This window comes from Argopecten irradians, chromosome 16 (assembly GCF_041381155.1).
Source record: "Argopecten irradians isolate NY chromosome 16, Ai_NY, whole genome shotgun sequence".
In the NCBI taxonomy this organism is placed as follows: domain Eukaryota; kingdom Metazoa; phylum Mollusca; class Bivalvia; order Pectinida; family Pectinidae; genus Argopecten; species Argopecten irradians.
This window is the reverse complement of record NC_091149.1, coordinates 24,505,254-24,526,295: the sequence shown is the minus strand read 5'-3', so window position 1 is coordinate 24,526,295 and position 21,042 is coordinate 24,505,254. Positions and strand designations below refer to the sequence as shown.

At 33.6% G+C, this 21,042-nt stretch overlaps 1 protein-coding gene across 1 annotated transcript in view; it reads right to left on the bottom strand.

The window, feature by feature from the left end:
* The window catches only part of LOC138310308 (uncharacterized), an 84,805-nt gene extending 65,280 nt beyond the window's left edge, over positions 1-19,525 (bottom strand). Inside the window, exons 1-6 of the mRNA XM_069251454.1 lie at positions 19,213-19,525; positions 13,918-14,235; positions 12,506-12,674; positions 9,598-9,783; positions 7,632-7,810; positions 7,063-7,158 (exon numbers count right to left, since the gene is read on the bottom strand). Coding sequence (XP_069107555.1) covers positions 7,063-7,158; positions 7,632-7,810; positions 9,598-9,783; positions 12,506-12,674; positions 13,918-14,235; positions 19,213-19,317 — 1,053 coding nt within the window. The 5' untranslated portion in view covers positions 19,318-19,525. The remainder of the gene's footprint in view (positions 1-7,062; positions 7,159-7,631; positions 7,811-9,597; positions 9,784-12,505; positions 12,675-13,917; positions 14,236-19,212) is intronic.
* Between the last annotated feature and the right edge of the window lie 1,517 nt (positions 19,526-21,042).

Sequence of the window (21,042 nt, the reverse complement as noted above, 5' to 3'; positions counted from 1 at the left end):
GAAGGACGAGCAGGACAAAAGGCTGTACTCAGGACGAATGATGAGCAGGACGAAATCTGTACTGGAGGTACGAATGACCAGAGCAGGACGAAACTGTGTACTAGGACGAATGATTCGAGCAGGACAAAACTGTACTAGGGACGAATGATGAGCTAGGACGAATGACATCGCAACGAACTGGTTTACTAGGGACGAATGACTGAGCTACGGAAAAACAACTGTACTTGGACGGAATGACAAGGCCGGAGACGAAACTCGTTACTATGACGATGATGAGGCGCGTGAGAGACAGAAACATCTGAGTAGCTTGCGACCGTAAGGAATTGAGCAGCCGGATCATAAACTGTAATAGGAGACGAATGAAGAGGCACGAAACTGACGGAAGACGAAACGAAACTGTACTAGGACGAATGATGAGCAGGACGAAACTGTACTAGGACGAATGATGAGCAGGACGAAACTGTACTAGGACGAATGATGAGCAGGACGAAACTGTACTAGGACGAATGATGAGCAGGACGAAACTGTACTAGGACGAATGATGAGCAGGACGAAACTGAATAGGACGAATGAGAGCAGGACGAAACTGTACTAAGGGGGACGAATGATGAGCAGGACGAAACTGTACTAGGACGAATGATGAGCAGGACGAAACTGTACTAGGACGAATGATGAGCAGGACGAAACTGTACTAGGACGAATGATGAGCAGGACGAAACTGTACTAGGACGAATGATGAGCAGGATGAAACTGTACTAGGACGAATGACGAGCAGGATGAAACTGTACTAGGACGAATGACGAGCAGGATGAAACTGTACTAGGACGAATGACGAGCAGGATGAAACTGTACTAGGACGAATGACAAGCAGGACGAAACTGTACTAGGACGAATGATGAGCAGGATAAAACTGCATTAGGAGATCTATAGTGTTTAGTATCACTGATATAAAACAGTATCTGTCAGATTCCACGAGATGTTTTTATCAGGTACGGTACCGATTCATCAAGTGATGTTAACAGCTCTGAAGATTACAATGTGTAAATTTGTGCCAATCAATAATCAATAGGAATGTTTCTATAAGTTTACGTTGGTGATGTTACGGGGGTATTAGGCGGTGTACATTAGCGCTGAATGGCATCCCAACAATGAGACTTACTGGGAACGCTGAATATATGCTGAATAAATCTCCGTAGGGTATCAGCTCGACATCAATTATCACAGATTCATTAGCTGCAGGTATAACGACTGATGTTTAAAACATCTATGAATAAAGACTCGGGGTACTGACCCTGATTATACAATATTGGCCTAATGTCAGGACGTGACTGGGTTTGATGGCCAACTTTACATAATGTCTCATACAGAACATCATCCATTTTTTTATTTCTCTTTTCAGAAGACAGAATGTCATTGCCTTCCTTTGACAATATAATTTTGACGACACATAATTTTGATTTATTGCTTTGTAAGGAAATTGATTTCCATTCCAATTTTTACATAATTTTTCAGACAAACACGAATTGTGATTGTAACACTCTGTGGTACAGTGGTATGGTGGATATTTTACCTCCCAGTCACCAGACATTGTTACAGAGTCATCAAATCTATATTAAATAATAGACCTTTGAAGTAGAACCCCTTCAGCCATGTTTGATCCCATTCTGTTATATGACACCATACTTCCACTTTATGGATTCTCCCAGACATAACGTATGACAAAATCCCATATTTATAGTTATTTTGTTTGATTTTAAGGTGCCCGAGTAAGATTAACACCACAGTATCAAATGTGTTTATTGCCTGTAGGACAAAATCACCAATGTTTATTCCTTTGACACCTATTATCTTTTGCTTCAAGGTCACTTATAGTAACAAAGTCAACAGCCAAGGTCATTTAAGGACAGGCCAGGTTTGATGGTGGAGGAATGCGGAGAAATTCACCAACCTGCAGTCAGAACCTCAGACAACTGCCTAACATGGAATTTGAACTCATGACCCACATGTGGAGAACTTGTGATAACATGTCAGGACATTTTAACCACTGAGCACCACAGCACCATTATAAACATATATGTCCATTAAAGCCATTATCTCAAAGATGGAACTTTAAAGATTGTATTAACTCATTCACCCCTGAACAGTCATAATGAACTGTTCCAGTCTTTTTATAAGAAGAGTTCAAATGTGTATTCAGGGGTGAATTAGTTAACAAATACTTAACTTCTACATTCTCTTAAACCATTTGTCCAATTGATTTGGAAAAAAAAAGACTTTCATGATGAAATCTAATATTCTAGACTTCCTTTGTAAATTTCTACTGTACAATGATTGCATACATGCACTGTTTACATATTAAATCCTATAAGTTCTGCCTTATTGCTGACCTTGTGACTCCATGACCTTGATACCATATTGACCCCTGACCTAATGTGACCTCCACCACATTATGTAACAATGCAATCCTTATGTATCAGGTATCAAGTAACACAGGTATTGTAATTTGAAATCATTTTTACACAAAGCAGATCTGTTAAATGAAGGCAACAGAGTGACACAAGCTTTAACAGTTAATGTGTATAAATACTAATTCTTCGAGAATGTAATTATGCAAGAAGAGCTTCAAACAGAATCAAACATATAGTGTCAACTTTAGACAGAATCAAATATATAGTGTCAACTTTAGACAGAATCAAATATTTATAGAGTAAAACCAAAGTTTCCTGATGTCTGAACACACATAGATTCTTCAAAACTTCAACAAATGAAAACTTAAGCTTAAAAGAAAGTGAACAATAAGTTAAGTATCTATACTGAATGTCAAATGTAGGTCATGGACCCAGAGTGACCTAATTTGCTTTGACACGTCACCTAACCAAGGTCACCAACCCTACCAACTTTCCAACATTAAGTAGTGAGCTCACAAACTTTATCCTTGATGAGGTCAAGGTCATTTATTTCAGGTGTATATGTATATACTTTAAGACCCCTCTGAGTTCAATAGAACAATTATCACTGTAGTTATTAAAAGTAGTAATACACATATGATAAAAGGGTAAATAACGATAATTTCCAGACAAAATTGGATGGCAGCATTTTATCAAATTTAGAACCAATTAAAACCTACACTTAATTCTATGTATCTCATGAAAAGTTAACAACTTTCACAAATCAAATTATGTAACTGAGACAATTTTTCTCATAACCTTCGAATAAGAAATAGTTGGTTGGAGCTGCCATTCTGGCGCCACCATTTAATGAACAACAGTTAAAACTATTCTATCCAATTTTAGCTGAGTTAGCTAGAACAAAGGGTTACATATTTCAAGGTCACTAAATAATGCAACAGCCAATAGCTCAGTACTGAACCTTTGGTCTCAAGCCTACAAATTGACCTCAATAATGGAAAAGCTCAAATAAAGGTATGAGAATTAATTAAAATATACTGGAAACATCAAAACCTCAAAACCACAGTCCTGATATTAATAACCAGTACACCTTTATCATTGTATACATCAGTGATTTTCTGATAGGTGTTTTACATGATTCTATCTATTTTCACACATGATTACTCCCTAGCCCTCCAGTCAACGCTGTAGTCCCCAAGTTTATCACGATTAAATGATCGATAAACGGCTGATAGTATTCATTTGATAGGTTTATTGTCAAAGACAAGTCTGTAACACCAGACATGGGGGCTCATTAAGGGATAATGGAATGAGCCTCCATATACTAGAAGTACAAGCACTGGTGTACGATTCCTTGAGGGGCCACAATAATGGAAAAGACAAAGACTTGTGCCTCGGTTGGAACTATGGAAGTGTAACGAAATTCCCAACATCCGGATTTGTGGTGAGATCAAAATATGGTGGGAGATCTCAAAAACAGACATCTAAACTGCTACAAATCACTAGGTATGGTGGCCATCTTGAGTTTCAAGTCCAGTCAAAAAGTCAGCTATATCTCTGAGACATATTAGGAAGTCCCAGTATATTATCTGGCATCAATTAATAAGACAAATATGCCATATTAGTCATTAGTACATCACATGACAGAATACTGACTATTGATTGGTTATACACTTGGGTACTCTGTTGTAATACTGCCAGCTAAATCCACATGCACTATTAAAATATGGTATGATACTGAACAAGGATCTTTTGTGACATCACAGAATGCAGAAGATTCAATCATCTTTGAACAGTCTGGGGTTTTATGGTAAACCATACCCTTTTAAAGTCATGGCTGACCATAACTTTCTTCTTTTAGCAAAACTCGGTACTTGTCATTCTCTCTAAGCTTACTGAATCAGATAATGATACCTCCCTTCCCCTGCGAATTGATGTTCATGAACTTTCATGAACCATGAAATGTTCATGAATGTTCATGAACTTTCTGTAAATGTTCATGAAATGTTCATGAAATTTTTTCATACAAAGTTCATGAACCAGTTCATGAACATTGGTTCATGAAGTGTCCATGAAGTTTCATGAACTTTTCATGAATAGTTCATGAACATAATATTTAAATATGGTTTTCATGAACTGTTCATGAACATCAGTAGATTGTTCATGAACTTATTTTTAATTCATGAACTATTCATGAACATAAATTATATGTTCATGAACTAAATTGAAGTAACTGGTTATATATCAATTATGCTTTAAAAACATGCCAGGATTTTTTAATGCTAATTTTTTATCTGTTTTTCAAAAATATGTGAAGCTCAAAAAAAATTTAAAAAATCATTAAATCGAAGAGAAGCCTCTTGCATGATCACATGACAAACAATCTGGCTTTTGATTGGTGCTGGAATATAGGGTCATGACATCAGCAGATTTTAAACAGTGATGGAGGCATTTACAAAGAGATGAACTATGTGCAACAATTCTTAGGATATATCATAATCCAAAGGTTCATATTATGGATTGATGACACAGTTTTCAAGGTATGTTAAATATCTAATTATATTGTTTGTTTGATTTCAATTTAATATGCATAGCATATCTTTTAGGAGCTGGAGTTTGCATCTACATGTGTGTGCAACATAACATGGAGATCTTTGATTTGATTTCTACAAGTACACAAGCTAGTTTCATAATCTGAAAAGTGTGAAACAATAAAGAAATGTATAAATAATTGGTATCTAAAAGATTAAAAGGTTAATATATGTAGAATCTGTTTTCTTCAAAAGTCACATTTTAACTATTGAAACTTTCAATTTACTGGCTCCATTTGTTTGACAAGAAATGCTTCACATGTAGTCAGAATCAGTTGATATACCTGGTAACTAGCCCTTTAATTAATGATAAATATTAGCATTTTATGGATATAGAAGCTATCAAATTTAACTAGTCATTTAAAGGGGTCATGACATTTCCTTTCACAAGCTAGTAGCCTGAAATGTATGTGTACATAATATTGTGCTTAGACATGTGTAAGGAATTTACACACTGAGATTAAGGATGGACCATTGGCCTGAAGGCCATACTTAGTGGGGATAGGGAGGGGGTACAGAGAAGGGGAAACAGCTGGACACAAAGGGCCCTTGCACTTATATACTATCAGTGTAAATTTCACCACTGCACTGCAATAGACAGGTTTATTCAAAATATTTGCTATCAAGGGAAATTTTTTCAACTCTACTTAAAAACAAAACAGACTTATATATAATAATTATATATATTGTATGTAATGTATATGCTATTATGACATCTATTTATAATCTATACTGTGAGTTTGCCATTTTCTCCTAAAAAGAAAATTCATAGCTTGAAAAATAAACATGTCAGCTGGAGACATTTTAATTAATTTGTTTTTCAATATTAAAGTATGATTGCCGCAGTTGTAATTCATTGCAAGTTTTGATTCAGTATCAAACTGGTTAGGATGCAGTTCATGAACTGTTCATGAACTAAATATTCATGAACCGTCATCAATTTTTTTCATGAACAGTTCATGAAACATTGTTTACTATTTTCATTTGGCCATTTAATGTTCATGAACAGTTCATCAAATGTTCATGAACTATTCATCAAATGTTCATGAACTATTCATGAACTGTTCATGAACTATTCATGAACTGTCCATGAACTATTCATGAACCAGTTCATGAACTATTCATGAACTATTCATGAACCTGTTCATGAACTAAATATACACGGACAGTTCATGAACTGTGCATGAAAAATACTGTGTATTATTTCCATTAGGCCATTTAATGTTCAAGAACATTCATGACTGTTCATGAACTTAGTTCATGAACTTTTGATGAATAGTTCATGAATAGTTCATGAATGTTCATGAATTATTCATGATCGATTCGCAGGGGTTATAAGAAAATGTTAATAAAGACCCCTCCCCAGAATCTAAGCATCCTTATGACCAGGACTGTTACTCTGTCTCTGAGAAAATGGCTGCAGAAGATGGAAAAGCTGATAACCACACCATTACACAAAGGCCAAGAGAATTTATCCTTAAAGTTATTCAAAACCATAACTTCTATATGAAGGGATGGATAACCATAACTTTTTTAAAATAAAAGTTATGTAAAACCATAACTTCTGTATGAAGGGATGGAAAGCCATAACTTTGTAAGTAAAAAAAGTTATGAAAAACCATAACTTAGTTCAAAAATGTAAATAATGACTGCTCCCTAAGTGTGAGTATGTTAAAAGATATGGATAATCATTACTTTTGTCAAAGCGATGATAAACCATAACTTTACCTTTATGATACAAGTGATGGTTAGCCATATCTTTTATGAAGGTATGGTTTACCATAAAACCCCAGACTGTTGAAATTAAATTTTGTGCAGAAATTGGAACTTGAAAAAGTAGCATTCTGTTTTCTGTATATTACAGAGTTACCTCCCTTACATTAAGGTATCCACTGTGATGTCATTATTTTGTGAGTGAAACTTCTGTTTTCTTTGAAAAGTATGATGTTACACTAGACAACACATAATGTCACAATCAATACCTACCCCCAAGGGCAGATATCTCTGTAATATGCAAATAGAATATAAGAAACATTAAAAAATTAAAAAGAAGAGTAACTCACCTCAACTGCATCCTGCATATCAAACTTTGGTACAGGAGATTCTGGCACCTCAACAAGTTTGTTCCCTTGGGAGTAATAGGTCCCATCCATGTACTCCTGGTATAAAACACAGAAAATACCACTAAAATCTCCAAATATCTCACTTTCTTACAGACTTCTGTGAACATACTTATTTTGCTGTAATTAAATTCAGCGCAAATCTGATTTTGAACAAGTTGATGAATTTATGCATTCACCATTGTTGCTGCATCAAACACTAACAAGACACATATAATAAGTACAAGGGTATTTTAGCACACAATATTTATAGTGAGAAATGCTCTAACATATTATAACCACTAATATACATAAAAGGGTGTGTTATCTTTAGGATGCAGTAAATCAGAGTACCCAGAGAAAAACCATTGACCTGCATATCTGGCAACTGCCCACATGGGACCCAGATATGCAGGTCTTAATTTGTTGTTATGCGGCCCCACATTTTAACACCACCCCCCACCCCCCAACCATGGTGACCCCTGATTTAGCCTCGCTATAAGAAAATTGTCCACAACCTTCAACCAACTGACCTGTTGTTTTTTCATGGCGTAGTGGACGGCGCTTTTGACTAGTAGGTCTGTGAGAACCTCCTCCTTAGCGTGGCGGTCCAGACTGGCGTAAGTTACCTCCCTTTGTATTCCATCTCTCGTACTTATCACTTTGATGGAGGCGCCTCGACTAATGGCCGTTCCCATTTCTTCGTGTGACACTGTAAACACAAAAATAGGCAAAAGTGGAAACATTTCATTTTTTAAAATCAGAAATCAATCTATCTGTTCTTCCAAAACTGTAAACCAACTATCTTTCGCAGCTACTAAATGTCGAGAATCCCATCTTGATATAAGTTTGTGAAGATTAATATTCTCGGATTTATAAAAACTGAATGGAAATTCCTTTTACTATATATAATGCAGATTCTGCATTAATATGCAATGATAAAGTTTTACTAATTAACGTGGATTACGAAATTTGTGTAAATAAATCACACCTGGAAGCCGATCGGATTACAGTGCTTAAATTTTATTTATGAAAAGGCAGGAATTCAGTTCAACCCTAGAGAACACAGTTCTAGCTGTTTAATGAATATAAAAACATTTTTTATGTGACAGCTTAGCAGTTCTGAGAATTAATAATTGTACAATGGCATATACCAAGTATAGTATTGATGCATTGAATCAATCAGGAATAACAGCTGTGAGATAGTTATTATTCAGAATCACATCTCCAAAATCTTTTACCAGTAAAAGGGGAGCTAACTCTAGCTAATACGACTAGTCAAGAAAGTTTTGTATTGCTGATGTTAAAATTAAATCTCACAGTAAATCAGTTAATTAATCTGTTAGCTTGAATTGTAGTAAAAATCATTATACTACCTTATTTTTGTTAAAACAATTTATTAAGTATCTTTCCAAAACAGACAACCTCTACAGAACAAAATAAATCAACATTATCTGTCTTTAACAGACAAATCAATTAACACACATTCTAATTGACAATTAAAGAACATGCAATTAGGAAACAATAGATTAGTGACAAATTTTACCTCGTTGTAATCCTGAAAAAATACAAGTGTATCTAGAATACATACTTAAAAGATTTCCATTAATCACAGGTCATTTTAATTAAGGTCGTGTCTTGTAACCCACTCTGACATTACAAAGGTTACTTATATGATCATTAATTAGCTAAAAACATTTTCCTTCAAGCATAGGTGATTCTATTTTTCCTCAGATGTATTTCCAAACAAATTTTAATTTGAACCAAATCTTGGCACTTCTTTCACTATGGCTTTGACATTGGGAAAATCAGTGAAGCAAATGACAACATCAGTAAGCAAATATCAAAATGTGGAAATATTGTTATGTGAGTTGAGGAAATGTATTGGCCATATTGGGGCTCAAACCCAGACCTCCAAACACTAGGCAGATTGACCCAGTCTAACGCCGCTACACTCTTCCCTCCTTTCTCTCAAAGTCTTCACCATCAAAGATACATGTGACCCTTATACTAACACCCTGCATTAACTGTTGGGTGCCCAGTTTATAACAGACGAGAAAATGTACTAGTTGTCAACTAGACCGGGGCTCAAACCCGGGACCTCCAAACTGTGCTTACCACTACAATATATCACTTCAGCCATATCAATAATGAAAAGAAATGAGGAGTAGGACTTATTCTTACTAAATGAAATCAATATTTGTGTAAACCTCTTTATAAATGTACTTAGGCTTGGAAAATAGTTCAGAACCTGTCCACAAGATCATTAAAAAGTCCAAAACAATCTGAGTTTAGACTGAGCCAATCATAGATGATGTTACATAAAAGTACATCATTTTTGATTGGCTAAGACTGTTTCATGATCCTTGGGAAGCTTTATCAGTAGAGCATGAGGCTATTGTTTAGGGTTACCCAGCCACAGCTTTCACACCCTGATCTGTAGGCTGCTACATTTGTTCTTCTCAAATTAAAAAATAGTGATTTTAAAAATCCACTTACGTATCGTCTCCGAGGACTCGGGTCGGACCCTATAGAATGTGTAACCAGAGAGACTGCCCGGGGACATTAACATGCTCCTCATCAGTTTGTACGGGACGGGGTAGTGGGACATGTCATCGTTTAATCTCCGCTGGAGGTGGGGCATCAACGGGTTATAGTAGAACAGGGACTTCTCCGTCAGGTAACCTAAAACATAAATCATAATTAAAACATAAATCATAATTAAAACATAAATCATAATTAAAACACAAATCATAATTAAAACATAAATCATAATTACAGTAGAACAGGGACTTCTCCGTCAGGTAACCTAAAACATAAATCATAATTAAAACATAAATCATAATTAAAACATAAATCATAATTAAAACATAAATCATAATTAAAACATAAATCATAATTAAAATAAATCATAATTAAAACATAAATCATAATTACAGTAGAACAGGGACTTCTCTGTCAGGTAACCTAAAACATAAATCATAATTACAGTAGAACAGGGACTTCTCTGTCAGGTAACCTAAAACATAAATCATAATTACAGTAGAACAGGGACTTCTCTGTCAGGTAACCTAAAACATTAATCATAATTACAGTAGAACAGGGACTTCTCCGTCAGGTAACCTAAAACATAAATCATAATTACAGTAGAACAGGGACTTCTCCGTCAGGTAACCTAAAACATAAATCATAATTACAGTAGAACAGGGACTTCTCCGTCAGGTAACCTAAAACATAAATCATTATTACAGTAGAACAGGGACTTCTCCGTCAGGTAACCTAAAGCATAAATCATAATTACAGTAGAACAGGGACTTCTCTCCGTCAAATAACCTAAAACATAAATCATAATTACAGTAGAACAGGGACTTCTCTGTCAGGTAACCTAAAGCATAAATCATAATTACAGTAGAACAGGGACTTCTCTGTCAGGTAACCTAAAACATAAATCATAATTACAGTAGAACAGGGACTTCTCCATCAGGTAACCTAAAGCATAAATCATAATTACAGTAGAACAGGGACTTCTCTGTCAGGTAACCTAAAGCATAAATCATAATTACAGTAGAACAGGGACTTCTCTGTCAGGTAACCTAAAACATAAATCATAATTACAGTAGAACAGGGACTTCTCCGTCAGGTAACCTAAAGCATAAATCATAATTACAGTAGAACAGGGACTTCTCTGTCAGGTAACCTAAAGCATAAATCATAATTACAGTAGAACAGGGACTTCTCCGTCAGGTAACCTAAAACATAAATCATAATTACAGCAGAACAGGGACTTCTCTGTCAGGTAACCTAAAACATAAATCATAATTACAGTAGAACAGGGACTTCTCTGTCAGGTAACCTAAAGCATAAATCATAATTACAGTAGAACAGGGACTTCTCCGTCAGGTAACCTAAAACATAAATCATAATTACAGTAGAACAGGGACTTCTCCGTCAGGTAACCTAAAATATAAATCATAATTACAGTAGAACAGGGACTTCTCTGTCAGGTAACCTAAAACATAAATCATAAATTACAGTAGAACAGGGACTTCTCTGTCAGGTAACCTAAAGCATAAATCATAATTACAGTAGAACAGGGACTTCTCTGTCAGGTAACCTAAAACATAAATCATAATTACAGTAGAACAGGGACTTCTCCGTCAGGTAACCTAAAACATAAATCATAATTACAGTAGAACAGGGACTTCTCCGTCAGGTAACCTAAAGCATAAATCATAATTACAGTAGAACAGGGACTTCTCTGTCAGGTAACCTAAAACATAAATCATAATTACAGTAGAACAGGGACTTCTCTGTCAGGTAACCTAAAACATAAATCATAATTACAGTAGAACAGGGACTTCTCCGTCAGGTAACCTAAAGCATAAATCATAATTACAGTAGAACAGGGACTTCTCTGTCAGGTAACCTAAAACATAAATCATAATTACAGTAGAACAGGGACTTCTCCGTCAGGTAACCTAAAGCATAAATCATAATTACAGTAGAACAGGGACTTCTCTGTCAGGTAAACCTAAAACATAAATCATAATTACAGTAGAACAGGGACTTCTCTGTCAGGTAACCTAAAGCATAAATCATAATTACAGTAGAACAGGGACTTCTCTGTCAGGTAACCTAAAACATAAATCATAATTACAGTAGAACAGGGACTTCTCTGTCAGGTAACCTAAAACATAAATCATAATTACAGTAGAACAGGGACTTCTCTGTCAGGTAACCTAAAACATAAATCATGATTAACATAAATCATAATTAAAACATAAATCATAATTACAGTAGAACAGGGACTTCTCTGTCAGGTAACCTAAAACATAAATCATGATTAACATAAATCATAATTAAAACATAAATCATAATTACAGTAGAACAGGGACTTCTCTGTCAGGTAACCTAAAACATAAATCATAATTAAAATATAAAACATAATTACAGTAGAACAGGGACTTCTCCGTCAGGTAACCTAAAACATAAATCATAATTCGAACATAAATCATAATTATAGCATAAATCATAATTAAAACAAAAGTCATAATTAATACAAAAGTCATAATCAATACATAAATTATAATTAATACATAAATCATAATTAAAATATAAATCATAATTATAGTAGAGCAGAGATTTCTATGTCAGGTACAGCTGTACCCTAAATTAATAGAAGAAAGAGTTTAATTTCTCAATCTGTCAAAAAGATTAACCTTGAACGCCAATATTGGACTCAAATCCCAGTAACTGCCCTATATATTTTTCTTTAATTCTGTAGTTTTTATTTCAAATAAACATTTTCTTTCATAAAGTTTACAACTTTTGTTTCTTACTTTATTCACCAGATATACTAATGTCAATATATTGAACTTTATCCAAAGCTATGAATAGAGTTACCTACCCTTGCTGATGACCTTTTCCAGGACAGAATCGTCCCAGGACTTTGTCCAGGACGACAGATAACGTTTTGCTGAGAACCCTGGTCTTATCTGTCTGTCAAATAAATCCTTTTTCTTACGGCCGCGTATAAACTTCATATTCATAAATCCTCCGTCCAGATCAGGGGAATCCTACAACAGGAATTGTGTGAAAATTATCTGAATTTCAACTTAGCATTATGTCAGCACAAAAATACAGATACTGATCACAAAGTACATACTGGTTTAATTGAGGTCTTTTTTTCATATTTGAAAACATTGTGCAAACTAATTCCCACCATTCAGTAACTTTCAATAAGGAGACGACTGACAATATTTACCACATTTGATCATGTAAGGGCCCCATCCCTTTTTGAGGCCTCTAACTACTTATCTTAAATCAAAATTCACCCAGTACATGATAGGCAAATATGAAAACCATATGTTTTTTTATCTCTTTCCTCAGCCAGTTCATTTGTGGCCCAATGATTTTTTCATTATTTTCAGCATACTTGGTTGGGCACATATTGGATTGAATACAGTATATACATTACAAAACCATAATCTCACATAATTTTTGCTATTTATTATTAGACTCATTTACTGTTAGATAATATATAATGTTTTACATTATCAAATATTTATCAGGTTGACTGTAACACTTTATTTCATGGGATTTTCTCCGATTTCAATTTCAAACATAACAACCACGATTTTTCAACACACATTTGGCGCTGATAAGTTATAGTTACCGATGATCGAAGGTTTTCTAGGTAGGTATATACTTCAGGTAATGCTCTCCTTACAGTTTTATTTGTTTTTATCTGGACCAATATATGCTCACTATACTTCTTGAAAATCATAATACACACACTTATTTCAAACATTGAAGTCAAACATATACTTGAATCAGCAATCCCAGTCAAGCAGACACTTGAATCAGACATGAGTTATTTATGTCATACACTTCAGTTATATTAGACAAAATGCTTCACATGATAAACTGGTGAATTCCATAAAGACAACTAGTCTGATAAAACCCTCCAATACACTCCAAATTTTATCATAAACTTATGATTTATTTGCTGGGGTTTTTTAAATTTCACAGTTTAATAGGCAAACTATGTATGGTAAAGGATAGAAAATACCTTGTTTAGTAATTTTCAATTTCTTCCCTAATAATATACATATTTTAAAGCTCATTTATTGTATCCAAGTTCAAAACACAATTTTTTAAAAAATCTTTGAAGTTGTTCCAAGACTGGACACATCAGTTATATTTTTTCTTATTTCTTTAGATTTTCAAAATGTGACAAATTTCTCCTTAATATAAATAACCTTTTTTGAGTAACAATTTTTACTTTATTCATTAATACATGTAAAAATAAAACCATACCTGGTTGCCATAGAGAAGAATTGACTTGGCAAGGTCATCTACTGTCTTTAGGTCACCATTCTCGTCTGGGGTGAGGGAGGAGAATTTGGTCTCGTCGAGGCTGTGGTAGTTGTGTCGTCGTACCATAGGCATGACAGGGTTCTTTTGTGCAAGGTCTTCAGAAAACAGGAGGAGAGCTCCCTTTCTGGTGGTAAACGTTTTGGGGATCGGGATCTCCGGTTTGTGGGAGCGACGAGAAAACGTGGGAGAGCTGTCATAGGCATAGGTAGGTGCTGGAGGCTCGATGGGAGGCAGGAATGTCCGAAAGTTGTAGTAGTCCTGTAAAATATACAAAACGATTCATAAATATATTATTTCAAAAGTAATCAAACACAAACGATTTATCACAAAACTTAATCTGAATGACAACACTGAGCTACAGCATTATAATGGGCCAAAATGACTGGCAAATTTTTATCTTTTAAGTTTACCTATATATATAAATGAGTTTTGTACAGTATCAAGAGCAGGAATAATTCAATTTGGAATTTGAAACGGTCCTAAGCTTTGACCATTGGTCATCCATCTTTTAGAAAATTAATTCTTCATTTATATTGTTAGTGGCCTCATGAGAATTGTCAAAATCTTAAGAACTAAGTGAAACAGATCAGTGCTGGAAAGAGGGAAACATGCATGTTTTTTTAGGTAAAAATGACGAAAATGGGTGAAGTATAAAAAAGTCATTAATTTTGAATGCTACAAATATAATGATAAGGTATAAAAACGGTATAAAGCTAGTATATAAATAATCCGAAATAAAAGGCCAAAATAAATTCAAAGTAAAATCAAAATCTTTTCTATGGAATATATATTCAGCCACTATAGGGCCTTCTTCAGTCCTCTGAGTCTACAAATATACAGTTTTTGCATTGTAATTACATGAACATGTTCCTATAGGGATGAAAAGAAAAGTCTATAGGTATGAACTCACATCTCCTTATGTATTATAGATTCTATAGCCTTTATCCTATACTTGTTAATGGGCCATAAATCAATCTAGTCTAAGTCTGCAAAGGTCTGTACTAATCAGGCAGAAACAGGTACATGATACGACCATTACTAGGGTTGAATACCACTAAAGTATATGAAACGGTACGACACCATACCCAGTATCACGTAAACGATGGCAATACCTATACTTCTGAAGAAATATAATGTTTGTCTTACATACTAGACTACATGTATATAGCTACATATAAATTTTTTACTTGCTTTAACATTGTAATTTATGCATGCATATAAGAAAATACACAGGTTGTAGTGCAAATAATGTATTTTAATTGCATTATAAAACAGAACTGCAATACTTTTGAAGATCATGTTCTTATTACACTTATAACGGGATTGTCTGAGACCAGATAGCTAATATAGCCCGTACAATAGCCTGTCTCCTTCATTTAATCACTTTTACATGTGGATTTACTTAGAAAGTCATGTTGGTTTTTTTCAAATACCAATAAGATTATTGGTACTTTTTAAAACGAGTAACGATACTATATCAGTATCAACTCTAACTATTATCCATCAGAAAATATAGATGTCTCATTGTTAAAAATAGATGTCTCATTTCAGAAAATATGGCTGTTCAGTGATTGGTTAATTCTGCTTAATGACTTATCAATAGCTATAGGTCATTCGGGGAAGGTCAAATAAAAATGTTCATGGAGATTTTGTGTTTTTTTGGGAGACTGCAGCAGAAAGCCTGTGTTTCAATGATTTAATGTCCTATTAACAGTCAGGATCATTTAAGGACAAAGCAGGATTCAGATAGTGGAGGAAACCTGAAGTATCCAGAGCAAAACCACCGACCAGCGGTCAGCATCTGGCAACTGCCCCACATAGGATTCAAACTTGTGACCCAGAGGTGGAGGGCTAATGGTATTATGTCAAGACACCTTTATACCACTCAGCCACTGCAGCCCCTGAATGATTGCGTTTTTGTGATAATTGGAATTCTTGTCTGTGTTGTGTGTAAGGTATAAAACAAATTATGCAATGATGTGTGTTTTTTATAATTTTTACTTTCTATATCGCATGTCTACATGTAATAGCTAAGATTTTATGAGTAAGGTAGGGAACTTTTCCCATCAATAATTCAACATAACATATTAGACTGTACCTGGTCACCCCCGACTACAAATAACAGCATTGATTTAGATATGTACTACGATCTGCTTTTTTGTACTGTCAGATTTTGATTAACAATGATAAATGATATTGTAAATGTGGATTATTTTCGCGAGTGCTGAATTTTGCGATTTATGTTCATAACATTTCCACAGTGTTGTTATTTTTGAGAAAGATACACATACAGGTACAAAATATTATGTGGGGGAGGGTGGACTTTTGCTATTAATATTGTGCTTACATGTATTATGATAAATACAGTACTTTTATCTGTTTCATTTATTAGTTGTCAATGCTCAAAGGCTGACTTATTGTTAGTGGAAAAGAAAAGGTTTCAGACTAATTCAAAGAGCAGATATACTGAAAATATCAAAATATAACACTAAAGTTAGTAAGGGGGATATAATCTAGTATATCAATAACTTAGTGTCTGGTGGCCAATCTAATATACACTTAGACTGAACACCAGTCTCTAGATTATCAAAATACAGATCACTAAAATCTGTCTTAATAATATTTGTCTCTGCAATATGTCTGCTCCTAAATTTCAAACTAGGGGGAGATAATCTAGTGTTAGTCTTATCTTAGCATCTGGTAGCCATTCTAATCTACACATAAATTCTTACATAACAGAGAATACAAGAAACTAAAATGATAACCATTTAATGTACCATATCATTTGTTCACTTCATTAAATTGTTTTATATCATGATTGTTAATAACTGTCTAGTCAGGGAAATATTTAACACCTAGATGAGAATGTATTGATGTAATTAGCTATTTAAACAGTTAAAGTTGATACAATCACTGTATATAAACACAGCAGTACTCGATACTACATTTGTCGTTAGTTCAATAGTTGATACAATATTAATGTAAAGTACTCTCCCGAGGACGCGGAACACGAAATGCTAGCTATAGAGGGCTAACGAGGGAAACAATAAATAATCCTTAATCCTCCGATTAACCTTATAACAGTCATACACCTCTAATATAAAATGTTAACACAGACCATGTACAATTACCCTATAAAGAGATAAATTAAAGTAGTACAAGCACAGATTAAAAATAAGTCGGAATCCTCACACTTGAAATGTTAACACAGACCATGTACCACTTGAAATGTTAACACAGACCATGTACAGTTACCCTATAAAGAGATAAATTATAGTAGTACAAGCACAGATTAAAAATAAGTCGGATTCCTCATACTTGTAATTGATTTATGTTACGAATGTTACAGTACTCATGATACTGGACTTAAGTAGTATGATGACATTCCATTTTTATCAAAGTTTATTATTGATAGAAATATAAGAGGAAAACAGCATGTAATTTGTATTAATATTTCTGCAAGAACTAAAAAATTAAAGAGAAATATGAAAAAAATGTTCATTTTAAACTATTTAGGTCTTACTAAATAACAATATCTACATGTAGTCATAGTTATTTCTGTTAATTTGTTATTTCTCTCTAGGGTTGACTTAGGACAAAATGATTATTACCAGTACATTATACACTATTCAAGGATACATAAATCTGTGAATTCATTAAATAACAAGTTAATTGATATCTACATCTGCAAATATCTTCAAATCACCATGATTTTTATTTTCATGCAATGTTTACCGTAATTAAATCTTACAATTAAAAAGATAGCAATCACTGCGATTAAGTAATTGACGTAAATTTCCTAACTACCAAATAGACGTCTTTGATCTTTTTAAAGAAATCAAGATTTTGACATCAATGTTGATAAAATTTGAAAACACATATGACATTTATAATTAATCAAAATGCTAAAATAGCATTTAATTGTTATGTGTAGAAAATCATGTGCTACATTGATTAAACATAGGTAATCTTAATGCCTACGACGTTTGCTATAAAAAACACCAACTACACAATGTAATGACATACAAAATCTTCTCAATCTTTCAGCTTGAACTAAAACAATGGTGAGTTGAGTCTGCATGATTGGATCAGTATGATATATGGGTATGAACTCCAGACGTGACTCAATGGTGTTTATAACGTATGTAAAGTGTATATAAACAGGTAGGATTGTCTGGTAATCAATGATCAGGACACACCTAAACTGTACACATAATAATGCATTTGACTCGAGAAAAAAATAAAAAGGTTAACGCCAAAACAGATGGAATCTTTTTTCTACATTTATCATTTTAAAGTGAATCAGACAGACATATTACATGTATATTAGGTATGACTTCAGTATAAATAAGTGTCATTACTTATATGTTTTCAATTTATTTTATATACAGGAGGATTGATACTAAATGAGTGTACTGTAAATGGATAAAATGGGGTCCCTGTCTGTCTTATTTGAATTAATTAACTTTTAGAAAAATCAAGTGGGGGTCCTTTTCATTTCCTGTATTTGTGGATGTGGGGATGGTATTGATGCAAACCTTGATGTATCACAACGTCAGGAATGTCAAGAAACAATAGTGCGTTTTTATGCATCAAGATCACATTTTATCTTTATAACCAATTGACATCAGATGCTCTCCAATATAAGAGTCCAGTGACATTGAATGATTAGCGAATACGTCGACAGGTTTTTAAGTTTATATTTTGGTGATGATGTTTGCATGAAAGTATACATTGTAATTGTAGATAAAACTGGTGTTTGAAGTCTGCTTTCCCTACATTGTAATACACCATTAATGTAGTTTTGAACTTATTTTTTATTCAGTTCTTACCCCCTGCTTTGCTATATGGACGAACAATGATACATAAATTAAATTCTCCAAAAATTAACCTACATGTTGTCACGAAAAAGAAATAAAAAGAAAGGAAAACAATTCTGGACAAAAGTAAAAGTACACACATTACATACATGTTGTCGTAAATATACACATGTGTACGTGAATTATAGCCAGGTAGGCCTAGTTGGTGAGAAATGAACCAGACATTGTGTCTTATATTTAGAGGACGGAAACGGATTTCAATCCTGTTATTTGTCTGAAATAAACAACAAAAATAAACGTGCAATATACTATTGTGTATCCAATGTTTACACTTTTACCATGGTGTAAAACTCTGTCTGGTTTTAGGATTTCCCGTGTAGAATGTAGACAGGTAAATAATATGACAATGACCTACCTGTGGCTCAAAAAGAACTTCAATCTTCTCGTGTCCATTTTTAGAAACTTCTCCAACACCACGACTGAGAAGTGATAGGTTTAATGCACCCCCACTTCCCGCCATCTTGTCGTGAAAATCTGTGCTAGACAGAAATCACTGCAGTAAATATCACACAAATTTAGATATGTTTGTAATGTCCGTTAGACTGTGTATACAGTCAGACATTTTAGATTCAGCCGGATATCAGGCGGGCGCCATTCGATACACACTGACACGCGACCATTCACAGTTCAATCTACAGCTGACACTGGGCGGCCATATTGTTTGTCGTTGCTGGGTGCTTGTGACGTCACACAGATCTAGATCAAGACCGGGCACTTGTCACTTCCACTTCTAATTAATTGATACCTCTTATCGACAACGCGTTGATTAGCGTTAACTAAATAGTTAAACAACACATTAAGATTTCTGTTAAATAACTTACTCTAAAAGAACATTGCAATGATTGCCTTTACATGGAATCATGGTAAAATATTAATTACTGTACATGTAACACTTAAGATTTCTTGTAATTATACAATTGTAATTTGATAATTTTGGTGGTTTTTTTTTGTCATTTAATGAATGCAAATGTTTAAAAATAAATATGTTATCAAAATTTGTATCGAATCTATAATATTTGTATATAATTTGATATTTTTTCAACAGTCGAGAGACTTTATTGGATTTTGAATAATGTCGTGAATATAATACATTTAGGCCTTATTCAGTCCTTATTAATTATTATAGATTTAAAATATATCTTATACCTTTTTCGTGGACTCTTTTTATGCGCCAGGATAAAGATAATATATCTTACCAGAATTACACATTTTGATAAAAAAAAATCAAGAAAAACGGACCAATAAAAAGTTATTGAAATTACGATAATTACATGTACAGTCATACAATCCGCTAGAGACGTGTTATCATGTAGACTCCTCCTTTTTGTATTGATTCAGTCGGAACGGAGGAAATATGGGGATTTCATAAAGCTCCTGACATTGAAAATGTACAAAGCAGTTTCTTTAAAAGAGTAATTGGTGTGAAGAAAAACATCACTAATGCTATGGTAAATATTAAACTTAGAAGAGTTTCTTTATCTACATGTATTATCAGGGAAATTAGAAATCGAAGAAAATAATCATAGCTGGATTTTTCAGTCTAGATTGGAATTAAACAATTGTGGTTTGGGCTATATATATGATTTGGAATCGTTTCTTAAATCTGATTCTAATCTATTTGAACTCAAATTAGAAGATCTTTTTAGACAGGAATGTATACGTTTGATAAATGATTCATCTAAAGGAAATTTATATAAACATATTATTTTTGTCAACCTCATTCAAATAAATTTTTAGACATTAAAGTTAAGAGAAACATATCTAAATTCCGATTATCTGCATATGATTTGAATATAGAGAGGAGAAGATATAGGATATACCTAGGAATCAAAGATTATGTTCATTTTGTAATGATGATATTGAAGATGAATTCCATTTCGTTATAAAATGTAAGGTGTATGAAGATTAAAATTTATAAAACCATAATATGTCAGAAAGTAAATTCAATTATTAAATACACAAAATGTAAAGGAATTAAATAATTTGGGTAAATATATTTATTTTGCTTTAGAAAGAAGAAAATTGCTGTCAGGTTAAGACCAAAAATTGTTACTGTCTCTCTCTCTTTCTCTCTATTCTACAAAAGATGTAGAATTTAATTGGGTTTTTTTATCTCATTTACTATATTTGCAGTAAAGAACTGTACATGTATTAAAGTATGCACTGTGAAAAATGTGATGAAAAA